Raw genomic sequence first — 22847 nt, 5'->3', positions numbered from 1 at the left:
AGCAGTAGATGTCAGGTTTTTAGCAATGTCGTTAATGTAGACGAGAAACAGTATCGGTCCAAGTACTGAGCCTTGTGGTACCCCGGATTTGACTTTAATCAATGTAGATGAAGAATCATTTACAGTCACGAATTGACAACGCTTACACAAAAAGTTATTTATCCAGCTGGTAACGTTCCGGTTTATGTTAAGGCAGTCTAGCTTCATTAATAGACGATTATGGGGGACTTTGTCAAATGCTTTTGCGAAGTCGATAAATACGGCATCAATTATTGTAGACGCATGAACGGCATGATGGAGGTCGGTAACTAATTCGAATAATTGTGTTTCGCATGAACGCTCGCGCTGAAAACCATGTTGGTTAGGAATAAAGTAATTATACTCGGTTAAGTACTTCATTACTGCAGATGATATGATGTGTTCAAGTAATTTGCAAGGTATGCTGGTGAGTGAAATGGGCCTGTAATTTGATGGTATGGTTGAATCACCCGATTTGAATATTGGCGTCACGCGAGCGATTTTCCATGTGTCAGGCACACATCCAGTATCTATTGATTGTTGAAACAAAGCTGCAAAAACACGGGATATGACTGGCTTAGTGATTTTAAGTAACTTCGGGCATATACCATCGGGTCCAGGTGATGAGTTGTTTGCAAGGCGTTCGATAGCCGATTCAATACCTTCTGGAGTGATCACGATGTCATTCATTGTGGCGTTAATGGAGTCAAATTTTAAATCGGCAGAAATGGGCTCCTCCTCAGTGAAAACAGATCCAAAGAACAAGTTGAGTTCTTCTGCAGCCTCTGACGGTGACAATAGTTTATCGTCTTTAGTTAGATGAATTGACTCTCCAGAACAATTCCCAGGATTTACCACTTTCCAAAATTTTTTAGTATTCTTTGTTAGCAGCGCAGGTAAATCTTCATTAAAAAATTTGTCTTTAGCTGTATCTGTTTCTTTGTAGCATAACTTTGCATAGTTTCTGTACTCTTCCCAATCGGCATCAGTGTCCGAAAATCTTGCTTTAGAATACAAGCAAGATTTTGTGCGAGTACGCGATGATCGAGCAGCTCATACCGTGTTGTGGCGTCAGGGCACGGTAGAACTGAAACTAGCTTTTCAGCGTACAACGTAACTACTTTTTCAGGGTGAACTCACTCTTACCAGTACATCATAGGCTCTTGAGGGATTGGCCTTTCACTTGACGCAAAAAAAAAAAATCGACAGCTGAAAATTTTCGTGTCAGTACCCTTATAATTCAACGATTTCATGAGTTCCTCTGTCACTTGCCCTCCCTAATTTTTAATCGATATTTTTAAGATCGACGGGAGTCCGAAGCGTGATGAGTCAAATTTTTTTCTTAAAACGACGCGCAGGCAGCAAGCAATTGCCGTCGATATTGAGTGCGAATCGAAACGCACTATAAAGATGGCCGTGGAACGTACAGGGGACATACAGGGGCCGTATGAATGAATGAAATGAACGAACATAAGCACTAGCTGTTCGGCAAGTTGTTGAATGAGTGAAATGAATGAAAAACTTTATAATGAGCTTTTCGGCGCCTACGCCGCAGTGAACTGTATTGGCAATACTCATCGTCAGTCAAGTTAATCACCGGTCTTCGACGCGGCTAAAACATACCGATCGGCGACACGTAGGCATGTCGCCTGCAAAAACGGAGTGCGGTTTCGCTCCATAGCTGTGGTTGCTAGCGACCTACGCGCAACTCTGGTACCTAAAGGCAGCATGTGCAGTAACTAAAGGTAGCATATGCAGTAAATCTAGTGGGACGTACAGGGGCCGTGGCACATACAGATGGCCGTGGAACGTACAAGCGACGTACGGGGAGTTAATTAGCGTTTTGTGCCATGCGTGCAGCTTTTCCATCAGCGTCGCCACCCGTACAAGCCTCCTCCAACGACGCTTCGACTTCGACGGACACGGTGACACCGACGACGCGTAACCGACGGTGGCGCCTGTGCGACGTCGAGGTGTCGTTTGGCCCGTGCTCCGTGGCCGATCGTCGCCGGACGTCCGCCAACTACGTCTTCGAGCGTGGACGCTGCGTGGCATTGCGGGGCAGCTGCACGGACGCCGGCTTCCCCACGTTGAGGCAGTGTCGCTCCGTGTGCTTGGGGAAGGACGACCCCTCGCACATAGACGACCTAGCCAACTCTACGCCCGCGTGATTTACCGAAGCACGACTCGCAACGTACTATTCCTCATACTTGAATCCGATTTGAATCTGTATAATCTGTTGCCGATTTCAATCTGTAGAATAGAAAAAAGTAATACGGCTACAAAATTATCTATGGTAAGGAAAGGTTGGCAGGAAAACTCACAGGGTCTCTTACGCATTCACCTAAGACGATTCGTGGGCGAAAGCGATCTTCTTTTTCTTCACAGTCTGCTCCGCCGCCCCCTGTCAGCTTTCTGCATCTCACCTGGTTTTGCACTGCCACCGGGATTGACCCACCTTTGACCAAGCGACGATGATATGACGACATCATGCGACGTCATCGTGACTTCACAGTGACGTCACAATTACGGTTATTGTGACGTCACGATGACTTCATATGGTGACGCCATCATGTGATGATATTTTTTTGCATCACTCGTGTCGACGCCGCCGACGCGGGACGCCGACGGTCCATTTTGGCATTTGATGAGGCATGTAAGGCCTCAAAAAGAGAAAAAAAATAGTTACCCTAGTGACACCTAGCGTGAAATCGGCAGAAACAACGGAGCTACGGTTCTTCCGCGTTTCCCTTGTGATTTTCTTTGATTTTTTTTAAATGTTGTATGCGTGTGTGTGTGATTACGCCATTTATAGAGTAGAGATGCACGGTAAAGGCAACCCCTGCCACACCCGCCCGTGCTACATTGATTTAATGGGACAATAAAGGGAAAGCGATTTTTCTCGCATTAGCAAATTACTTTTTCAAGACTGCAAGAACACCACGCTTGCTGCGAGAAGACGCTTGGTGAGCGAGAAAAAGCGCGAAAAGAAAATGCGCATGGCGACGCCACCTTGAAGTTCGCGCACCAGTCGCCATGACGTCATAGATTTTGACGGCGTGTATAGTGCCTACGTAGTACTTTATCGGTAAAAATGAAGTACATTGTCTATTGAGGAATCCAGAGACTTAACGTACCAAGTTTCAGAAAATTTCGTTGAGGTAGTGCGGCCAAAATACGGAAAAAAAAACAATCCGTGGCGTCACCAGTAACGATTTTGGCGGGAAATTGAAAAGTGAAACTTTAGACATTGAATTTCTCAGTGAAGCTATATGGGCGAAATTAAAACAAGGGTTTTCGGAGTATAATTTGTCAGTCTAGACTAACTTACTGGTTCACTTTAGCGTCCTTTTAAAAGGCCCCTCACCAGTCTCCGAAAATACAAAAACCGAGCGCGTTATTCTCTCCGAGCGTTTCTTGTCTTTCTGGCGCACCTTGTGACGCAAGAACAGTGATTCACGTGACGTCACTAGGGTAAATACTCTCGATTGGTCCATATACGCGAAATATCAGTTGTGAATTGTCTCCTGCACTGTTTTGTCATGCAGTCGCCCACCTTTTCTTCCTTGTCTCGCATGACTATGGTGCGCGATCGACTGATTTCACTTCATTTTGTGTGTTTTCGACTGCGCAAGCTGAGATGGCAGCGTGTAGCCGACAAGCGCGAAATCCCGATAGGCTCCACGCTTAGTGCTGGCACTGTTCACGTGCTTTTAAGAAATGCGTGGCGAGGAGGAGATGTCGCCTGTAGGAAGGGTAGTGAATGCGAGGAAGAAACAAATCTCTCGTCTTTGAAGTTAGGAGTGGTTTAGGGACCCTTTAACGTAGAAAGTGCGGTGTGATCTATCTTAATTGTTAGCTTCATGATTTCTTTTCAGACGCTCGCCTGCTTCTCTCCGTGCTTTTCCTCTATCGAAAACAGCCGTCATGACGTCACCTGTATGATTAGGTGAAGTCGCGAGCAAGAGACGCTGTCAGTGGGCGAATAAGAGATAATAGCCTGTTTCCTGCTAGCAGATGCGCGCGCGTCTTGCGTTTCGGCTTCGGACGCCGAAGAATTGCACTCGGAGAGGTGGATCGACGAGCCGACGAACGCAGCCTAGCGAAGGAAAGAGCGAAACGAGAAAACGCGTGCAACTCCGCCAGCGTTCGCTGTAGATTCGTGCATAGCTGCAACGCCACAACTAAATTAACTAAATTTCGACCTCTGAGTGGTTTAGGGGCCCTATAAAGCTAGTGAGCTGTTTTCTTTTCAGTTGTTTTCAGTGACGTTTCTGCGATTATGGCTTGGTTCTCGGTGTCAGGGACAATCAGCAACGCAGCCTGCTTCTTGTAGCCTCTTTTCGTGGACTCGGAAAATGATTATAAAATAAAGGATCTCGTGTGCGTGTGTCATTCGAAGACGCTGTGCTTTCTCTTAGTCTGTGTCTTAGCCAGCAACTCAGAACTATCTCACACTGTACTAAACCGGCTCCACATAGGGGGTCATATCGCAAGGGCTCAAATTACCAGCGCGATTGCTTCATTTAGGCCCCTTGGCGTAAACATAGATGTTCTTTATGAGCTCGAGTGATGTGTCCTGCTTTGAAGCAGTTGGCAGTTCCGTTCACAAACGCGAAGGCATTAGATTCCTAATAATGTGAGGAAATTGACGGTCGGTGGCGTAGACCACGAGTAATTAAAAAAATCGTCCGCGAAGACGTCATCATGACGTCATACTTTTCAAGGAAAACCTTTTTTAGTGCGCAGAATACTTAAAGGACAAGATATGAGCAATAAACGTAGTTGTGAGTATTCGCCTTGTCCTCTCTTCTAGCACTCTGCGCACTAAAAAGATCACAGCATATCCACGGAGTGAATGATGATGAGTGGGCGAAGCTGCGGAGGTTCATCGGTAAACCGTGAATCTTCCGTGAATTCTGCCCATTACATCATCACCGACGTGAGATCGGGCGCGTTTATACTAAAGGTTCGATGAGAGTTATGACGACTTGCAGCTCACTTTAATTTTACATGTACGCTGTGAATTTTCATTGTTTAGAAAACCATAACTTTAGAAAACATCTGGCGTCTTTCGTTAAGCAGCTGGCGTCTTTTCGTCTTGCTTTAGAAACATCTGGCGTTCTTTCGTTTTGCTTTTAGAAAACATCTGGCGTCTTTCGTTGGTTTATTTCATCAATCAACGGCGTTTTGAACAAAATTTTTATTGTTTAATCACGCACAGGAGAAATCTCACCAGGCACTACCTTGGAGGTAAACAATGACTGCTAATGGGAATGAGAGACGGAAGAAGTCGGCTTTTAGTTAACGCGCACGCTGCGAATTTTTTATTGTTCAACAACGCACAGGAAAAATCTCCCACCGGCACCACCTTGGAGGTCAAGATCTGGTATAGCGTTACGACTGGTTACGCACTACGACTACGAGGGACGAACGGGTGCCGCTTTAAGGAGCTTCGCCTCTAAAAGGGTTTCCTTGTGAAGCATGTTGTACCAACAAGCCCAAGCAGCCAACTTGTGGCATGACGTCATAGATCACCACTATGACTTCACATAACGTCATCACGTGACATCGTCGCTTGGTCAAAAGTGGGCCGATCACGGAGGCAGTACAAAACCAGGTAAGGAGCAATACCTCCGATCCAGGAGGCCGTGCAAAACCACGTTAGGCGCAGAAACCTTTCGGAGGGGTGAGTATGAGTACATCGGCTGAGAAAAGAAGCAGCAGAAGATGGCTTGCGCCTTCGAGTCGTCTTAGGCGAGCGCGTAACTGCCTATAGCTCTCCCTTAATGGAGATTGTGGAACACTGGAATCCTTTTCGTCCTCCTTCTGAATACCCACTCCTTCCACAACTAATCCTTACATGAAGGTTATAACAGCACATAAGACGGGACGAGTTGAAGTGTGCGTGTCTTCATCTTGTCCCGTATTTCGCGCTGTTTTATTCTTCATCTACCACGCACCAACCGGCCCAGTCAAGCACACTGCTCAAGTATCCTTGCATATTTTCGGGACGACCTACCGCTCCTTCTGAGTAGGGTACATAATCTATATTTGCAACGCACATGCACATGATAGGTGATAATCACGTTCAATTCTTAAAGGGGCAGCCTATCGGTCTCGCGCAATAGAGCACTCGGTACTCTGCATGGACTCCATTTTTAAACACATGCCCTTGCACACTCTGGCTCTCGGCTCGTCTGGGAAAATTGCAAGCGTCATGGAAGCTCTGTACTGTCGCGTCTGCACAAACTCCGAGTGCTCGATGGTGTACATAGGTGGCGACAACGACAATTCTGCAACACACACCACTACCGGACTCCTCGGAAAGCAGCTTCAGCCTCGGAGCTCCTAGCCTGGATGCTATGCGATGTTGAAGTGTTTTGACTGTATGGATGGATAGGGCGGACGTTATGCTTTTGACTGCGTTTTATCTTCATTTTATCTTCATTGAGGCTACGCGTTTTGTGCATTCAAGGGACAGCGTGAGCAGTCAATTCCATAATGAAAATTCAGCACACGGAAAGTGACAGGGAAAAAGGCGAAACAGGACGAATTGCTGACTTCCAACAAATAGCTTTAGTCGAAGAAACCATTGTAATTGTAAATGTGTTTATTGGACGGCACTCAGTGACGATGCTCACTGGCAACAGTCAAGGCGGAGCGCGGACTCCCAGCACGAGCGGTGTTCTTGTAGAAGAGCCGGAGAGACCGACCCACTAGAAGGCGCTGGAGGGGACGGCCCATTACAGAGTTCCTAAGCATCTCTCCATAATATATACTCTCCTAGGTTACGCATGCGCGTGGAGACACCACAAAACGCACAATCTAATGAGTCTCTTTTTGCTGATCTGAAAGGGCACGTTTTTGACGGTCGTCACGTGGCTCTCACTGGAGATATTACCTGTAGGTTGTGTGCACCTGATGCGCCTGAATTGCGTCACGAAATAATCTGTCTTTCCGTGTTTCTTTCACGGGTCAGTTGACGCCTGGCACGAACGATTTGTCTTTGTGTGACTTCACCAAAAGAATATCAGTCAGTTCTACACCGTGAGAACAGTCGGACAGCGAAGCTGCGAGCGCGCGAGCGAATGCCATGGTCTAGCGAGTCACGTGATGTCGTAAGTTCGCCGCAGATCATCTCGAGCATTATCATCGTAATCTCAAGCATATCATTTTCATAATTCCTTCGAGAATCATCGTCATCATATCGAGCATGATCGTTATTTCGTTTTATTCATTCCCTTTTCTAGTCGCGTGACGCCTGCTACTACTACTACTACTACTACTACTACTACTACTACTACTACTACTACTACTACTACTACTACTACTACTACTACTACTACTACTACTACTACTAATATACTACTTTACTACTACTACTATGACGACGACGACGGCACGGGTTAGACTAAGCCAGTTTCGCTGCAAAAAGAAACTTCGTTTTTAATCCTCTGCGTCGCAGGACCGCCTCGCTGCTTCGAAAGAGCGCAAGTGAAATTACCCGCAAGCCTCGCCTGAGGGCGCGCACTCTTGAAATCGTCTATTTAAACACGCACGCCTTCGCGCACTCCGCCATGGTGGCGTAGCCTCTGAACACGCACACGTCCTTCCAGTACCTGCAAGCGTGGAGCAGCGGGTCGTAAAACCACCATTGCCACACCGTGTGCGGCTCTTCGGGCTTGGACGCGAGTTTCGGAGTCGTGCCTGCCTTCGGGATTGGACTCTTGCTTCCGGAAAGGTGCGCGGGTCTCGGAGCCTCTTGGGGCGTCGTAGCCTCTTCGGCCTCACTACTGGATGCCTCCTGGAGTGCCGGAAGCGTCTCGACTCTCGGAGTCTCTGCGCGTCGTGTCGCGTTCCTCCGTCTCGGGGGCACGCCAGCCGAGTCCGAGTGCGTGCAGTCGTACACGGACTGCAGGTCCAACCGCCGCGTGCACTTGAGGCGGGGAATCCCTGCAACACGACGGAAATAGTTCACGGGAGTATTGTGAATAAACAGCGCAGAGATATCGCCAGGCTCAAGTTTCTTTTCCTGCTCCGTAATCGGCAATGTAATATCGATCCTAGTAAATACCTTTGTCCCTCTTCCCGACAGACCAAGCGTGGTCATTATCACGATTTGACACCACACTCTGCACGTACTAATCTTTTCAAACACTCCTTTTTTCCCATGAACTATTAGCGAATGGAGTGCACTGCCTTCAAATGTTTTTTTTCAGGGCGTGGTTTTCCTGACTTCGAAAAACACGTGCATCTTTTCGTGTAACTTCATTGCTGATATCGCCATGCTCTTATCTACGTTATGACAACTCATTATCTAAATTGTGTTTGCTTTACCTTTGTGTGCATAAAATTTTGTCCCGAATTTGCGCAGTTTTTTTTACAAACGTACATACATTTAATTATTTTTGTTAGTCTATGCTTGTCTTCCAGTAGTAATGCTTATTATAACCTGTAACTTGTTAATTTCGTTGACTATGTTCCATTTTTTCGCCCCTCCTGCTTGGTCTTCGGACTGCAGCATGTACTAAATAAAAAATTAAAAAATAAAAGTGGACGGTGTGGTGCAGGGTTCGATTCTCGGTCTCAGAGACCGCAATTCGACGAGTGCGGAGTTCGAAATATAGTTGAATGACAAAAAGAACCCCAGTTGGTCAAATCTGTTAAAGGATTACGGAGACAAACTTGAATTTTCAACTGACATTTTTCGGCGTTAAAATGAAAGGCCAAGCTCGCAAGAGCCTAGAAAATGGACTGGTAAGCGTGGGTGTGCCCTGAAAAACTAAGTACAGGTTTTTGAAAGCTAGTTTCGGTTCCTATGGTAACCTGACGTCACCACACGGTATGAGCTTCTCTTCACGTGCTCGCGCAAGTTATCGTGACGTTTCCACGGCTCTCCGCTGCGTGGTTCCGTTGGTGATGTACAAGCGGCCATCTTGTATGTTTCGGTACCTGACGACAACACAACCAGCTGTAGCGGTGCATGAAGTCACCAGAATTTATACTTAGTCCGACGTCAGGCTAGTGTCGATGTGAGTACGTGCGCCATGCGAAAATCGACTTCAATGTCAAAATAAGATGTCTTATCAGCATTTGCTGACCTTCACACTTGCTCAGAACCGTCTCTGTACACAGAATTGTATGGCGGAGTTAACTCCGCTTCGAAAATTCGTGTCAGTCCTCCTTTAAGGAGACACGCATATAACGAAAAAAGAGGTGTACTCACCGTTTTCGCATGCTTCGCGGCATGCGCTGTGGCTTCGGAAGCGGTTTCGCGAATAGTCGTGGCACATGTGTCCCTGGATCCACTCGAGGCAGGTGCCGCCGCCCGCGACGCTCTCGTCGGGCATGAAGAACCAGGCGTGGTGGCGCACCAGGCCGCTCAGGTTTCGGGCGGCCTCCGACGAGCAGTCCACGAGGTGCGGGGCTCGGCAGTGACGGCGATTGCGCGGCGTCACGTACAGCGCATACCCTGTCGCCGGTGGCGTGGGTAGGAAGGAGGAGAAAACCCCGTTACAACGAATCGAAGGCGTGACGATTGCGGATATAACGAACCCGTCAAAAAAAAAAAAAAGATGACTCGGACGCCGCGATGCGCGATAAAAGAAGAAAAACTCGTTAGAACGAATGGGAGCTGTCACACTGGTATATAACGAGGTGGTTGCACAGAGCCGAGCCTGTCACCGTGGTTCGTAGAGGGAGAGAAGGAGAGGTTCATTACATGTAATCGCTGCCATAGCGAAGTTTCGGATTTAATGAAAAGTGTTACACCGATAAAAAGATGAAAAATTTTTGTAAGAACGAATCGAGGCAGTTTAATGGGGTCACGGATGTGCAGCTCAAAGAATATGCAGTGGACAACGATGAAGCCTTGTTGCGTAGATAAAGAAAGGTAACTTCGGTGCAACGAATCGTAGATATTACGAAGATACGGACATGTGTGTATTCGTTACAGAACGTTGTCGCCGTAGCAAGAGATGCAAAAAATAAAATAAAAAAAGAAATGCGCTATAACTGGGAAGGGTAGGCGCAAACCATATGCAAAGAGACCTCTGCTATCATGCATCAGCGGCTATGCATTATTTGCATCTGTCGCTGATATACAACGCTGCTGCAGTTGCCATCGTGTGCGCAGGAATAAAGAAAATTTCATTGCGAGGAATCACAGCTGTAGCTTGGACGCTTGTGCAATTGAATCGCCGCACAACTCATTCTCTAGTCCTGTTGCCCTTGGACAAAGATATAAAAGCAGTTAACACGATATCCAATAACGGAATTAGGATACATTGACATAAGAAGCGGAATATGGGCCATTGGGAAAAAATTATTCATAAAGTGACACATAGAGGATGTTAACCAAACAAGGTAGAAGTTAAGAATATGATAGAGGCTTGAAGAGATGCAAAATCTTTAAATAGGGACTCTCGCTGGGGCCAAAGTTTCGACAAGCTGTCTCGTTTTCTTCAGGGCAACGGTTGCCTTGGAGAAGACAATACCACTTGCCGAAAGATTGGCTCCAGCGACAGTCCCTATTTAAAGATTTTGCATCTCCACATAGAAGAGGTGTGAGGAACAAAAGCTGCACGTGAAAAAAAAAAAAAGATTCGCAGAACAGGTATGGCGCTAAATTTCAAATACGCAACTTCGACCTTCATATTCTCTTCTAATAATGAACTAGTAGGGATGGCGAAACGACGTGCATTAGAGTTCTCGAGGAATAATACACCAGCATGACCCGACAAAGTGTTTGACATTGGTGTCCCTTTAGAGGACACGCAGTTGCTCACGTGTTGTGGGGGCATGCGTCTCGCTGGGCTCGTCCTGCAGGTTCTCCGTGTTGGTTTCGTTGACGGCAAGTTCTGTTGTGGCCTTCCTGACGACCACTTTTCCGCTGGGTGGTTTGAAACCATGGCGGGGGCCTGCGAACGCAAATTTTCTTTTTCGGGCTTTTTTTCTGAATCTCTAATCAATGTGCACAGCGGTCCACTGTTAAAGGGAACTGGGAGCGCGTGGTGGCCGCTCGGCGCCACCGCCAGCCGGCGGATCGGTCGAGTTTCGCGCAGGCGCAGTGCGCGCTGCGAACCCCGCTCTTTAGTTGTCCGCTACCATCTGCTTCTGCGCTTCGAATCATGGCGAAGCAAACCATTCTTGGTGGCGCCGGCGGAGCGCTGCTTGCCATCACTTCAAAACACTATAAGTGCCGCACCGCACGATTCGGCTGGAACTGGCGGTGCGCACGTTACAAAGGATTGCAGCGCTTCGCCGGCGCCACCGAGAACCACAGACTGAACGACTGTTTTTTTTCGCCGTGCGTCACTAACTATAGTCGAATACAACTTAAGAAGTCTGGAGAGCCCCCCCCCCCCCCCCCCCCCCCCGATCACCGTAGCGCGACAGCCCATCGCCTCAGCGACTAAACAAACAGTTCTGCTCACGCACTCGGCAGTGTACTCCGAAGGCGGGTTCACCGGCCGTTCGACTCATGACGTCAGTATGGAGTGCGCGCCCATTGGTGCAGGCTTGTGTGCATCCTCCTTTGAGGAGGAAATGCGGCGGACTTCTAAAGTTGTATCCGACTTATATGTCGCTCGTACCGCTACCCTCACAACCAGCGGCCACGTGCCCCGAGTATCGCGTTTCCATCGCCAAGCACTGTATACACGAATGTGAAGAAGTATTCTCAAGTTCCCACACTGGCCGATTGGGGCCCTGCTGTGCAAAGGCAAACACATTCATAGAAAACTTAGAGCGCAAATAGAAAGTATCCTGGCGAAGAACGTTACATCAACACCACACGTACCACCCGAGTGTAATTTCGCCCATTGTCTCACTATTTCTGGTCTAAGTTTCCTGTGAATATGTAATACCAGCTAGGAGAGACGGCAAGATCACTTGTAAATAGTAATTAAACTGCATTACCGATCACTTTTCTAAAATTTTCTTAAATTTAGTTAAATTACATTAGAATTTACAGCAGGCCGAGAATAACGACATTGCATTACTGCTGCTTCTGAAAAGTAATGAAAATACTCTAACGAAAGTTAATAATTTTTGCACCAACTCGTGTAAGCTTCACTTACAGCACGTATATACACTGAGATGTCATATAGCTTTAACTTCCCACGCTTCAAGTTTGCCACTCAGAATAACTTCCCTTTTTATTTTTATTTATTTTTTGATCAATTTTGTATGCCATAATGGGAAGCGGAAATGCCATAATTTAGTCAAAAGTAATTGGGGAAGTAATCAGTAATTAAAATAATATACTTCCTTCAAGTGATCCCTTACGTTGCTAAATTACCAGCCCACGAAATTAATTCATTACGTTATTAATTACAGCAAAAAAATAATTACTGTAATTTTATTACTGACGCGTCCGCCAACTAGCCCACTTATCACTCGTGGTGCAAACGCACGAAACTCTGTTTTCCCCCCACCTCCTTCATTGACCGCAGTGGTCTAGTGGTTATGGTGCTTGACTGCTGACGCGAAAGTCGAGGGATCGAGTCCCTGCCGCGGCGGCCGCGTTTCGATGGAGGCGAAGATGCTTGAGGCCCGTGTGCCTAGATATAGGTGCACGTTGAAACCCATCAGGTAGTAAAAATTTCCGGAGCCCTCCACTACGGTGTCTCTCATAATTATATCGTGGTTTTGGGACGTTAAACCCCAACAATTATTATTATTATTATTATTATTATTATTATTATTATTATTATTATTATTATTATTATTATTATTATTATTATCAATATTTATCTCTTCCCTCTTGCACCGAATTAAAATGCTGGCAACGTCCGTGCAAGAAACGTACTTGGCGAGACCATGGCCACGATGATCGCGATGGCGATCAGGGTTACCAGGGTGATGACACTGAAGGCGCCGCACCCGATGCTCGCTGCCCGCATCCAACGCTCTTGCACGCTGCGGACGACACCAGAGACAACAGGTGAAAAAGTACGGCAGGTATTCGAACGCAAATTCCGACTTTCACACGGCTGTAAGTTGTTCTTTTAGCTCAGGAGCTGTTCTAGGGCTGGGCCTGACGACAGACGAGTGTCAGCGCTGGTCACGCTTCGGTTCCCAGATACGCCCATAGATGGCGTTACTGCCGCGGTCGCGGACGAAGAGGTAGCCGCGCAGTGAAACGGGGAAGGGGCGACTCGATCGTGAATAGGGCCTGAAGTCAGTGTAGCAGGGCCGGGTGTGGCAGGGGCTGCCACACGTCCTGTCCCGTGCATCTCTGCTTTACAAATGACGCAATCACAGACACCCAAACAAGGTCGCGAAACATCACAGGAATTCACAGTGGAAACACGGGAAAACTGATGCTCCGCTCGTTCTGGAGATTTCACACTGGCTGGAACTGGGGTAATTGCCCTTTCGATCAATTCCCGTTTCCTTACTTCTACATTTCTTGTAAGACAAATTATTTCCCTTTTCGTTATTTGTCAGGCAGAAACAAATATTGCTGTTAATATTACGTATACCATATATGCTAATACCATATGTATGTAGTGTTAATAGCAAGAAGAAAATAATCAAAGGACGTGCGTCCACTCCGGGCGAAGACGGCCACATTTCGTAGGGGCTGCCGCAGCTGCTCTGGCTGCTCTGGCTGCGAAGGGTCGTAACTGAGCGGGGTTCGAAAAAAAAAATGAACCAGTAAAATATTTAGTTGTGTGATGCGCACGCGCCGGTGTTCTGTTTCTACACGTTTTGACAGCAGTGGCGTTGGGCTTACAAGGCATTCTGGTAGCCGAGGCGTTCCTGGCCGTACAGGATTGTTCCTGCAAGCGGAGATATATAAAAAAAAAGAATGTCAGATGCGTTTCTACCAGGAAGCACGACTTAATGAGCATCCGACCAATGGTAACTTAGTCGTCTGCTTCTTGAGCGCTGCTGGTTCTGCTACAAAATCTTACAAGAATCGTAGGGTAGTGTTAGTTGCCTTAGTAAAAGAAACGCGTACGCAGTAAAGCTTTCTCAAACCCTATATATCTTGCGCTTAAGGCTCACTCGGACTCGGACTCAACAAAAACTTTCCTGAGCTAGACTCACTCGGACTCAAACTCACCGAAATATTACTAAGCCGGACTCACTCAGACACAGACTCACGGCTCGATCTGAGTCTGAGTGTGTCGACTCATGAGGGAGTTTGTCGACCCATGCTCTGAAGCGACCAAAAGAATGTGCGTCGAAACAGTCAGGCCGCTGAGTTATCCGTTAATAGTGCACTCCGCCTGACAAAGAGCCCGTCATTTCGTCACAGCACGGTTTATACAGGCACCTATTGGCACGAATATGGTATGAAACTAATGCTCACGCCAGCTGGGCATTTCTGGATGAATTGAGATGCTTCCTCCAACGAATCTCCTTCCGAGCCGGTTCGTCTTCTTCTTCTATTGCGTCTCGCGTTTCGAGCCTTTACAGGAAGGTTTGCGATGCCGTATGTGATTTCCTACGTGAGACAAAATGAATTGAATGTTAAAGGGGCACTGACACAAACATTTTCAGTTGTAGTTTTTTTGCGTCAAATGAAAGATCAAGCCCTCAAGGGCCTAGAAAAGGTAGTGCTAAGCACGAATGCGCTCTGAAAAAGTAATTATGTATGTTTTTAAAAGCTAGTTTCGGTTCCTACTGTTGCCTGTCGTCACAACACGGTATGAGCTTCTCGTCACGTGCTCGCACAATATATAGTGACGTTTCCACGGCCGCTCCGCACCGTGGCTCCGTTGGTGACGCACATGCGGCCATCTTGGAAGTTTTGATGACGCACAAGCGGCCATCTTGGAAGTTTTGGTATCTAATGTCACTACAACTAGCCAGACTGCTGCGTGAAGTCACCAGAATTTGTACTGTAGCCTGACGTCAAGCTAGTGTCGATGTCAGTAGGTGCGCCATGGAAAAATTAACTTTAATATCAAATCAAGATATCTTATCAGCATTTCCTGAGCTTCATACCTGCTCAGAGCCGCCTCTGCATACAGGAGGTTTGTACGGCAGAGTAAACTCGCCTTCGAAAAAAAGGTGTCAGTACCCCTTTAAGGTTATCTAAGTTCAGCTTATTTTTCAATCACATTGGTTTAATTATTATTATTAGTAACAGCGGAGCTGTTTAAGCTCGCAGTAAGGTCGGTGTCGCAGACAGAAAACTCCGCGCATATACGCCACAGAAAGCGGGTATGTGTCAAGCAGCTCCCAGCATAGTATAGCCATGCGTAATATAGTATAGCAAGGTGGTGGGAAAGGGTAGTGAGGGAGAGGAGGAAGGAAAGAAGGAGGGGAGAGGATAAAACATAGCATATACCCTTGCATAAAAATTGGGGGACGCTTAAGCTTCGCCTTTAAGAGTTGAACGCGATAGCGATATTCTGTTCCTAGTGCACAGTTCCAACACTACGAGTGTTTAACAGAATGCGCGCACTAAGGTGTGTGCCTTAGGTAATGGGTAGCATGCTTTAAACCAGGAGCTATTATGCGCGAGAAACTTTTTCGAAGTTGCGATGCACCCACTACGTGGTCTTAAGGGAATACGCGCAATAATGTGTGTGCCTTTTGTAATGGGTGGCTGTCTTTAAACCACCAAGTCGTTATGATATTGACATGGTATGACGCCCGATGGCAATGTACGCTTGTACCACGCAATATTACTCCGATATTACAACTCGTACTTTGACACCTGTATACAGGACGCGTATTTTTGGGAAGCATGAAAGTTACTTTCAGTGCAGCTCCAAGCAGTGGCGTGGCTGTGTGGTAGAACACCTGCTTGCCACGCAGACGGCCTGGGTTCGATTCTCACTCGTACCCAACATTTTTATTATTTATTTTATTTGCAGCTTTTTCGATTTTTCGGTCACGGACAAGATGATGATTTTTCGCTCACAACCAACGGCTCCGACGCCGACGGCGGAATTTCTGCGATACGAGCTCTTTAACGCTATCGCGTTAATATAGTTTCTGCGCCACAGGCAGTCGGTGTGCGCCAAGTTGCTCTTTGCATAGCGTAGGCATGCATGGTATAGTGTAGTAAGCGGGTCGGAAAAGGAAGTGAGGGTGAACTGGAGTGGTTTGAGGGATAGGAGGCGGGAAAGGAGGAAAGAGGGCAAGGTAGAAAGAGATCAAGAGAGAAAGGTGAAAGAAAGAAGACGATGATGAAGAAAGATGAAGAAAGAACTCAGACAAACAAACAGTCTGCGTTCGCCAGGTGCTGGCGCTTGCTGTCGAGCTCCGCTATTTGCTCAGATTTCAAAGACACGGAACTGGCTTTATTTTTTCTGTTTTTCCTTAGTTATATGGTTGCAATGGTTGCACGCCCAGTAAGCGTAGAGATATTTGTCGAGGTAGTGTTTTTTTTAGTCAGAAATAAAACAACACAATAAGTACCTTCATAATCAATGCAGCTACTTTTTTTCTTCATTGAGAAAGAAGATTGTAGGCGACGCTAATCCTTTATTTAGGTGCCTGGTAGTGGCAATTGCATCTCGGTGTTCTTGTGCCCTGGTGTATTCCACGTGTTCCCGTTTCATCGCGCTTCCGAAGCAGATCTCGGAGGCCACGTAGTAATAAGCGCGTGGTTGACATTCGCGCCCCTAGGTGCCGTGTCAATCCCGGCTGCTCTACAGTCCCTCTATCTTTCAAAAGTAGCAAAAGGTCTTGATCCAGCCGCCGCGCCCTGCGATAGGCCGGTTGGCGACACGTGACCTTTTCGCCTTCGCGCACCGCCCAAAGGGTCCAACGGCAGCAGCGCTGTGCCGGCGAGAGGTACGGATGGCTGTTTTCAAGCTTGAAGTTGGACAATTTTAGAAAGTAGAGAGTACTTCACACGCATCTGTCGAACTTTTGTTGCAAACTAGAAGCGTTTATTTACCTGAAGTTCAGTGGACGCAGGAATTCTGCGTTTGAATTGAATGTTTGGAGCGTGACGTGCTAATATGCCGGGTCTCTATGCCTTCGGTTGCCTGAACAGTAGTTTGCCGATGGCTTTCAGCGGCTATCTATTTGACAAAGTTTATTTGGACATGCTGGGCGATATAGAAACAGTTTAATTCATGCATAAGTGAGAAATAATTGTGTGCGCGCGGCGACAACTGTAACGTCGTGCGCACGTAAGTCAATGCATAGCGTTTATGTAGGCGCACGAAAACATTGCGCATGCCGCGCATCCGTCGCGCGCATGCGTAAACGCGCCGGTCAGGAGGACTGCCGCGGTTCCGGCAGGCAGTCCCGTACGCAGTGGGCCATGGTGGCGTAGGACTTGTAGACGCACGCGAGCTCCCATTCGCGACACGTGTGGCTGACGGTATCGTAGAACCACCAGTGCTGCTGGCCCGGGCTCGCCGGATGCGTGCAGTTGTAGACGGCCGACAGGGGGAGCGGCTGTACGCACTCCCTCCGCGGCATTCCTGCGTGGACAATGTCAGAGGTGGTCAGGGAGGACGTGTTTTCATCAGGCGTCATCGAGGAAAGTGCTGTCTACAGTTCCGGGTGTTGCTACACGCCGCGGTGGTCTAGTGGTTATGGTACTTGACCGCTGACACGAAGCTCGCGAGATCGAATCCCGGCCGCGCGGCCGCATTTCGATGAAGGCTAAATACTAGAGGGCCGTGTGCTTAGATTTAGATGCACGTGAAAGAACCTCAGGTGGTCGAAATTTCCGGAGCCCTGCTCTACGGCGTCTCCCATATTCATATCGTGGTTTTGGCACGTTAAAACCCAACAATCATCATTAGTTGCAGGCGTTGATGTCAAAGTACTTATGGAGCTGCCTTCTTGCAGTTTTAAGGTGCCACTGCGAGTGGCCACAACGAGTGGATCGTAGTGGCCAGGTGCCACTACGATCCCAGCTCATCGCAAGGAAAGCCTCAGCTCTTTCAATGAACTCATTCAATTAATGCTCGTTAATTATACCGGCAGGTAATTGACCCTCAAATTAAACTTATGCTCCGATATCTTATGTATCCACCATACATACGATATCGGAGCCTCTTACACCTCATACACCTCTTACCGCGAACCAGAACCATCGATTTCTGAATAGATTTATTTTTGAAGACATATTTTATGAATATCCGGAAAAGCCGGATGTAAGTGCTCGACCGGAAGTGCTTGGAAGGGAAACAAGAGTGCCACTCGTTGCAAGTGCCACTAATAACAGGATTAGACTTCACACCTCTCTCGCAGAGCGAGCTGCACTTCTCCCTGGTGCTGAACCGGTATCCTCCGCCCTTACGGAATCCTTTCTGGACGACGCACAAGTGAGCGGGCAGCCACTCGATGCATGTCCCGGGTTTACCGGCACCGGGCATGTAGAACCAGCCGTGGTCCCGCACCAGGGCTGTCAGGTTGCTGGAGCAGTGCACCAGACGAGGAGCGTCGCATCGGCTTTCGCGGAGGGCGCCATCAAATGGCGCCGCCTCGACCATCGCCCCTGCAAGGCAATAGAGAAGCAGGCCCTTGTGGGATACTTGTGGAACATTAAGGAAGGGAGAAGGGAATAAGTGAGAGAACAAACTTTACATAGAACAGGGCGCGAGCTGGCGTGAATAGCTTCTACTCTTTGCAGTGGACTCCTAGACAGTCTGGGAGTCTACGGTCGGTTGCAACTAGAAAATTAAGAAAAGAAAATGTACACAGTGGCACGCAACCTGAAAGTTGTAGGAAATGCGGAGCAGGGATTTGGCTTCTTTCGGCGACGCTGGCGTCCACGGGCAATCGTGCACTGACGTTCCAAAGGTGCAGCCTGCTCGGCATCCATGGCGGGAAGGGAAACCTTCATTTGTGATGTAGTGGCGCCATCTCCCTTCCACATTTTCCTCCTTCTTAGACTCAGTTCTCTTTCCAACCCATTTCTATACTATACTACACACGGCTATGCTATGTTTTGCCCTCCCCCTCCTCTTCCACCTCCTCACTCTCACTTCTCGTTCCCGTACCTCGATATAAACGATTTCAACGGAAGGAGGTTTCACTTCCTTTTTGGACCGTTGCACGGGAGTACAAAACTGGCGTCACAGGCTGGGTAGTACATTTTGGGGTCCAAATTCGGATAGTTTTCCACACACACCTCCGTTACTGGCCATGAGGCGGCTCACAAATTAGCCCGGGCTCTCTACTTCCAGTTGGCTGTGGAGCCGCCCGACGCCGCAACATGGACGAGCGTCTGAAAAATTATACGGAGATTGTCTAAAATTATCGGTCGCTTAGGAGACTGGTGCCACCACCGGATAAAAGTCTAAACAAGAGGCGGGCAGCCGCATGGCGGCGTATGCAAGCAGGCAGCTTTGTGAACACGGTCTGGGCTTATCTTGTTCAGACTGACGATAGAGAAAACGATCAAGTGTAAGCACTGTGGGACGAGAGGGACCCTCGAACACATAATCTGAGAGTGCTGTAGCTTCCCACGGGCTAAAGCAAATATAAATTGTAGAGAGGCCTGGGAAGCCCTGCTACGGAGCGAGGACACCGCTCCACAGCAACAAGCCATCCGCCTGTCGAAAGAAGGCGCGGAAAGTCAAGACCTCTTTGCTTGCTTTTAATTGCGAAGGTGACGACTCCCTTCACCTAAGCCTCTGTGCCGGGTTCGGGGAGTAGGGGGTCTCCTTATCTGGAGGAACAATAACGTTGTCATCATCATCATCATCAGTACATTTCTGGGGATACGCGGATTTTACCAACAGCCGAGAGGGGATTATGACGGCGCCCAGGGAGCCTTCGTTGAAAATGAGCGTGCTATACTACACATGGCTATTCTATGCTATACATGACTATGCTATGCTTTGCCCTCTGCCCTCCTCCTCCACATCCTCACATCCCTTTTCTACCCCCTTGCTGATAGTGCTATACATGGCTGTGCTATGCTTTACCCTCTCCCCTTCTCTTATCCCTCCTCCTCACCCTCATATCACTGCTCTTCCCTCTCACTTTCCTTTGCAGCTTCCTTGCTATACTATTATACTATACATGGCTATGCTATACATGGTTTTGCCTGCGTGATGCCAAACGACATGAGATGGCAGTTGAGAGCCGACGACGTGAGACGACAGCTGGCCCCCTGATTTGCTCTGGACTTAAAATGTCCGCTCCACTCACTGTAATCTCTGTCCTTCCTACAGAGAATTTGCACAGATGCTCCTTGAAATAGCACTTAGCTATTGTCGTGACGTCAAACACTTCTCGAGTGTTTCAGACAGTTGACTTTCCCAAACATATCAATACATCGACTGAGGAGAAAAAGAAGATGGCTTTCGCCTTCGAGTCGCATTAGGCGAATGCAAAAGGGACCCTGTGAGTTCTTATCTCTCGCAGACAATACCGAACGATCATCACGCACTGAGGAACTTACTAGGGCGTGACATCATCTCGGACCTGTTCGTATGGGGCGGCGGCGTCGTTTCGGCTTCTGTCGTGGTCTTCGTCGGGCGGCGACGCTGCGGTCCTGCGTAGGAGATCTTAACTGTTATTACGGTAATAAACGTTGCTTTTTCATCTCACGTCATATTTAACAAAAAACGATGTAGCTTCTCGGTGTCTCACGGATTATTTCGTCAACTTCTCTAAAGAAAAGTCAGCCTTTCGGTCAGTCTAGTGGTTGCGATGCTTGACTGCTGACTCGAAGGTCGCGGGACCGAGTCCCTGCCTCGGCGGCTGCATATCCTTGAAGGGCAAATGCTAGAGGCCCGTGAGCTTAAATTTAGGTGCACCTTAGAAAACCCCAGGTGGTCGAAATTTCCGGAGCCCTCCACTACGGCGTGTCTCATGATCATATCATGCATTCTTGATGTAGAAACTGACAATTGTTATTCATAAACAGCGTGGTCTTGTTTTTTCGACAGCTGGAGGAGCGGCCTTTGTAGTTCCCGTTATAAACTCTCTTGGGGCGATTACTACAAGCACAGGAGAGAGGTACCCACTACGTCACAGATCATCATAATCTTGCGAAGTAGGCAAGTACCCACTATGTCATTATTCACCATTGTGCGGAGAAGCGGGGTACCCGCTACACACCTGTAAGGCATTATGTGCACTTTGTTGATGCTGTGGCTGATGACAGGGGCGTAGGCAGAAATTTTTTTCGGGGGGGGGGGGGCACCTCCTTGATCTGTAGTGGGGACGAGCAGGCAGATGTGGTCGAGTGTCATTTTCTGCTCTGTATGCTATGGCAAAAAAAAATTTCGGGGGGGGGGGGGGGGCACGGGCCCGGGTGTGCCCTAACGTGGCTACGCCCCTGGCTGATGACGATGAAGAATGACGACTGATTCCTTTGTAATGGGTCGGGAGCTTTAAGCCACCCCCCCCATTAGGCATTTCGCATTTTACTCTCACACCACGTTAAATTACATCTGTTGCCTTTTGCCTGACATGACCCCTGTATAGGGTCCTTTTGCGAAGGAGTTTCATGCATCGGCGTGTCTCTGTGGTAGAAGTGCCACGCAGGGTGCCTGGGTTCAAATCCCGCTCGATCCAGGATTATTTTTTCGGTTCTGAATGTGCGCGATTGTGGTTACGGACACCAGAGACGGCGGCTGTAGACAATTACGCCACCAACATCGGCTGTTGTTGTGAAGTTATAACAGATTTCGCTGTAATAAACTGACCTGTACTTAAAGCTGCCACGAGGAGTGCCACGGTAGCCAGAAAGAAGGTGAGCATCACGAGCGCGAAGATGACGCACAGCACGGTGGTCACCCTGTTGATGTGCTCGCGCACCCTGCGGCGAAACCGTGTAGCGGGCATGTTCACTCGGGAAATTCGCATCCCTTATTGCGCCACCATGGTCAATTACAATCTAAGAATAAGCATAAGCTCCATCGACAGAACCGCTGTGCTTCACCTCTGCGAGACAGTCGTGTGAGCTAGTTCTCGTTCGAAACACGAGCGCTAACAATAATTGCTTGGGTTTCACGTGCCAAAACAACAACATGACTGTAAGACACGCCAGTGGTGCAGGCAGACAGGGCAGGGTTTCGACCCCTGTGTGTGCATGTCGGAGAGTGTGTTGGTAGGTGCGCGTGGTGTACACATATAGAAATGTAAAAAAAAATTGGTGTGTGTGTGTGGTGGGGGGGGGGGGGGGGGGGGGGTGTTTGAACCCCCTAAACCACCCCCTTGGCTGCGCCACTAAGGCACGCCGTAGCTGGGACTGCGGATTAATTTTCAGTGCCTAGAATTCGTTAAAGTGCACCTACGTCTGAGCACACAGGTGTTCTTTCGCATTTCGCCTCCATCGAAATACGGCCGCTGGTGCCCGGGAGTTGAAGCCGCGGCCTGAGCAGCTCTACATCCTACGTGTTAAGGTATCCGAGCTATCCGACGGGTGAAGCACCAGTACACTGGCGTAGTCAGGGCGGAATTAGGGGAGGGGGGATTGAACCCCCCTCCCTATATTTTCCAATTCTGCGTATATATATGCATGCACACATACAAACAGAAGCATGAATATGCATAAAGGGTAGTTAAATCCCTCCCACCCCGAAAAAAAATTTTCTAGTTACGCCACTGCACAAGCACTTCATCTCTCCTAACGTAGGTACGAGTTAGTATGTACATTAGCAGAGAGAAAGTACTGGGTACCGTGGAGAATAAAAGTTCCGCCTTTACTGTCTGAAAACAGTTTTTTGTTGGATTCCTATTAGAAGCTCCGATTAAATTAGGCGGAACGTTCGAAGTTCAAACCTAAAGTTTGCGACACAATGGTATACCTGTGCGGCAAAATCCACTTTCTTGAATGAGTACTGACACGAATCTAAATTTTTTTTTTCTGATTGCAGCTCTAAATAAAAATACTGGTGTCGAGAAACCTAAAACGAGTATTGCGGTGCCTGGGA

General features: G+C 48.0%; 2 protein-coding genes across 7 annotated transcripts in view; one reads left to right on the top strand and one right to left on the bottom strand.

The window, feature by feature from the left end:
• The window catches only part of LOC119374467 (uncharacterized), a 125678-nt gene that overhangs the window by 11947 nt on the left and 90884 nt on the right, over nt 1-22847 (top strand). For 2 of the 6 annotated variants that reach the window (XM_049410997.1, XM_037644570.2), the window contains exon 5: nt 1879-2318. The exons of the other annotated variants lie outside the window; for them this stretch is intronic. In XM_049410997.1, coding sequence (XP_049266954.1) covers nt 1879-2189 — 311 coding nt within the window. In that variant the 3' untranslated portion in view covers nt 2190-2318. Of the gene's footprint in view, nt 1-1878; nt 2319-22847 lie in introns of those variants that run through there. 6 annotated transcript variants of the gene reach the window in all.
• Nucleotides 17185-22847, bottom strand: part of LOC125756365 (uncharacterized) — a 32294-nt gene continuing 26631 nt past the window's right edge. Inside the window, exon 2 of the mRNA XM_049410998.1 lies at nt 17185-17426. Within this exon, the coding sequence (XP_049266955.1) occupies nt 17215-17426 (212 nt within the window). The 3' untranslated portion in view covers nt 17185-17214. The remainder of the gene's footprint in view (nt 17427-22847) is intronic.

The sequence above is a fragment of the Rhipicephalus sanguineus genome, chromosome 11 (genome assembly GCF_013339695.2).
Source record: "Rhipicephalus sanguineus isolate Rsan-2018 chromosome 11, BIME_Rsan_1.4, whole genome shotgun sequence".
Lineage (NCBI taxonomy): Eukaryota > Metazoa > Arthropoda > Arachnida > Ixodida > Ixodidae > Rhipicephalus > Rhipicephalus sanguineus.
The sequence above is the reverse complement of the archived record's forward strand: the minus strand, read 5'-3'. Positions and strand labels throughout refer to the sequence as shown.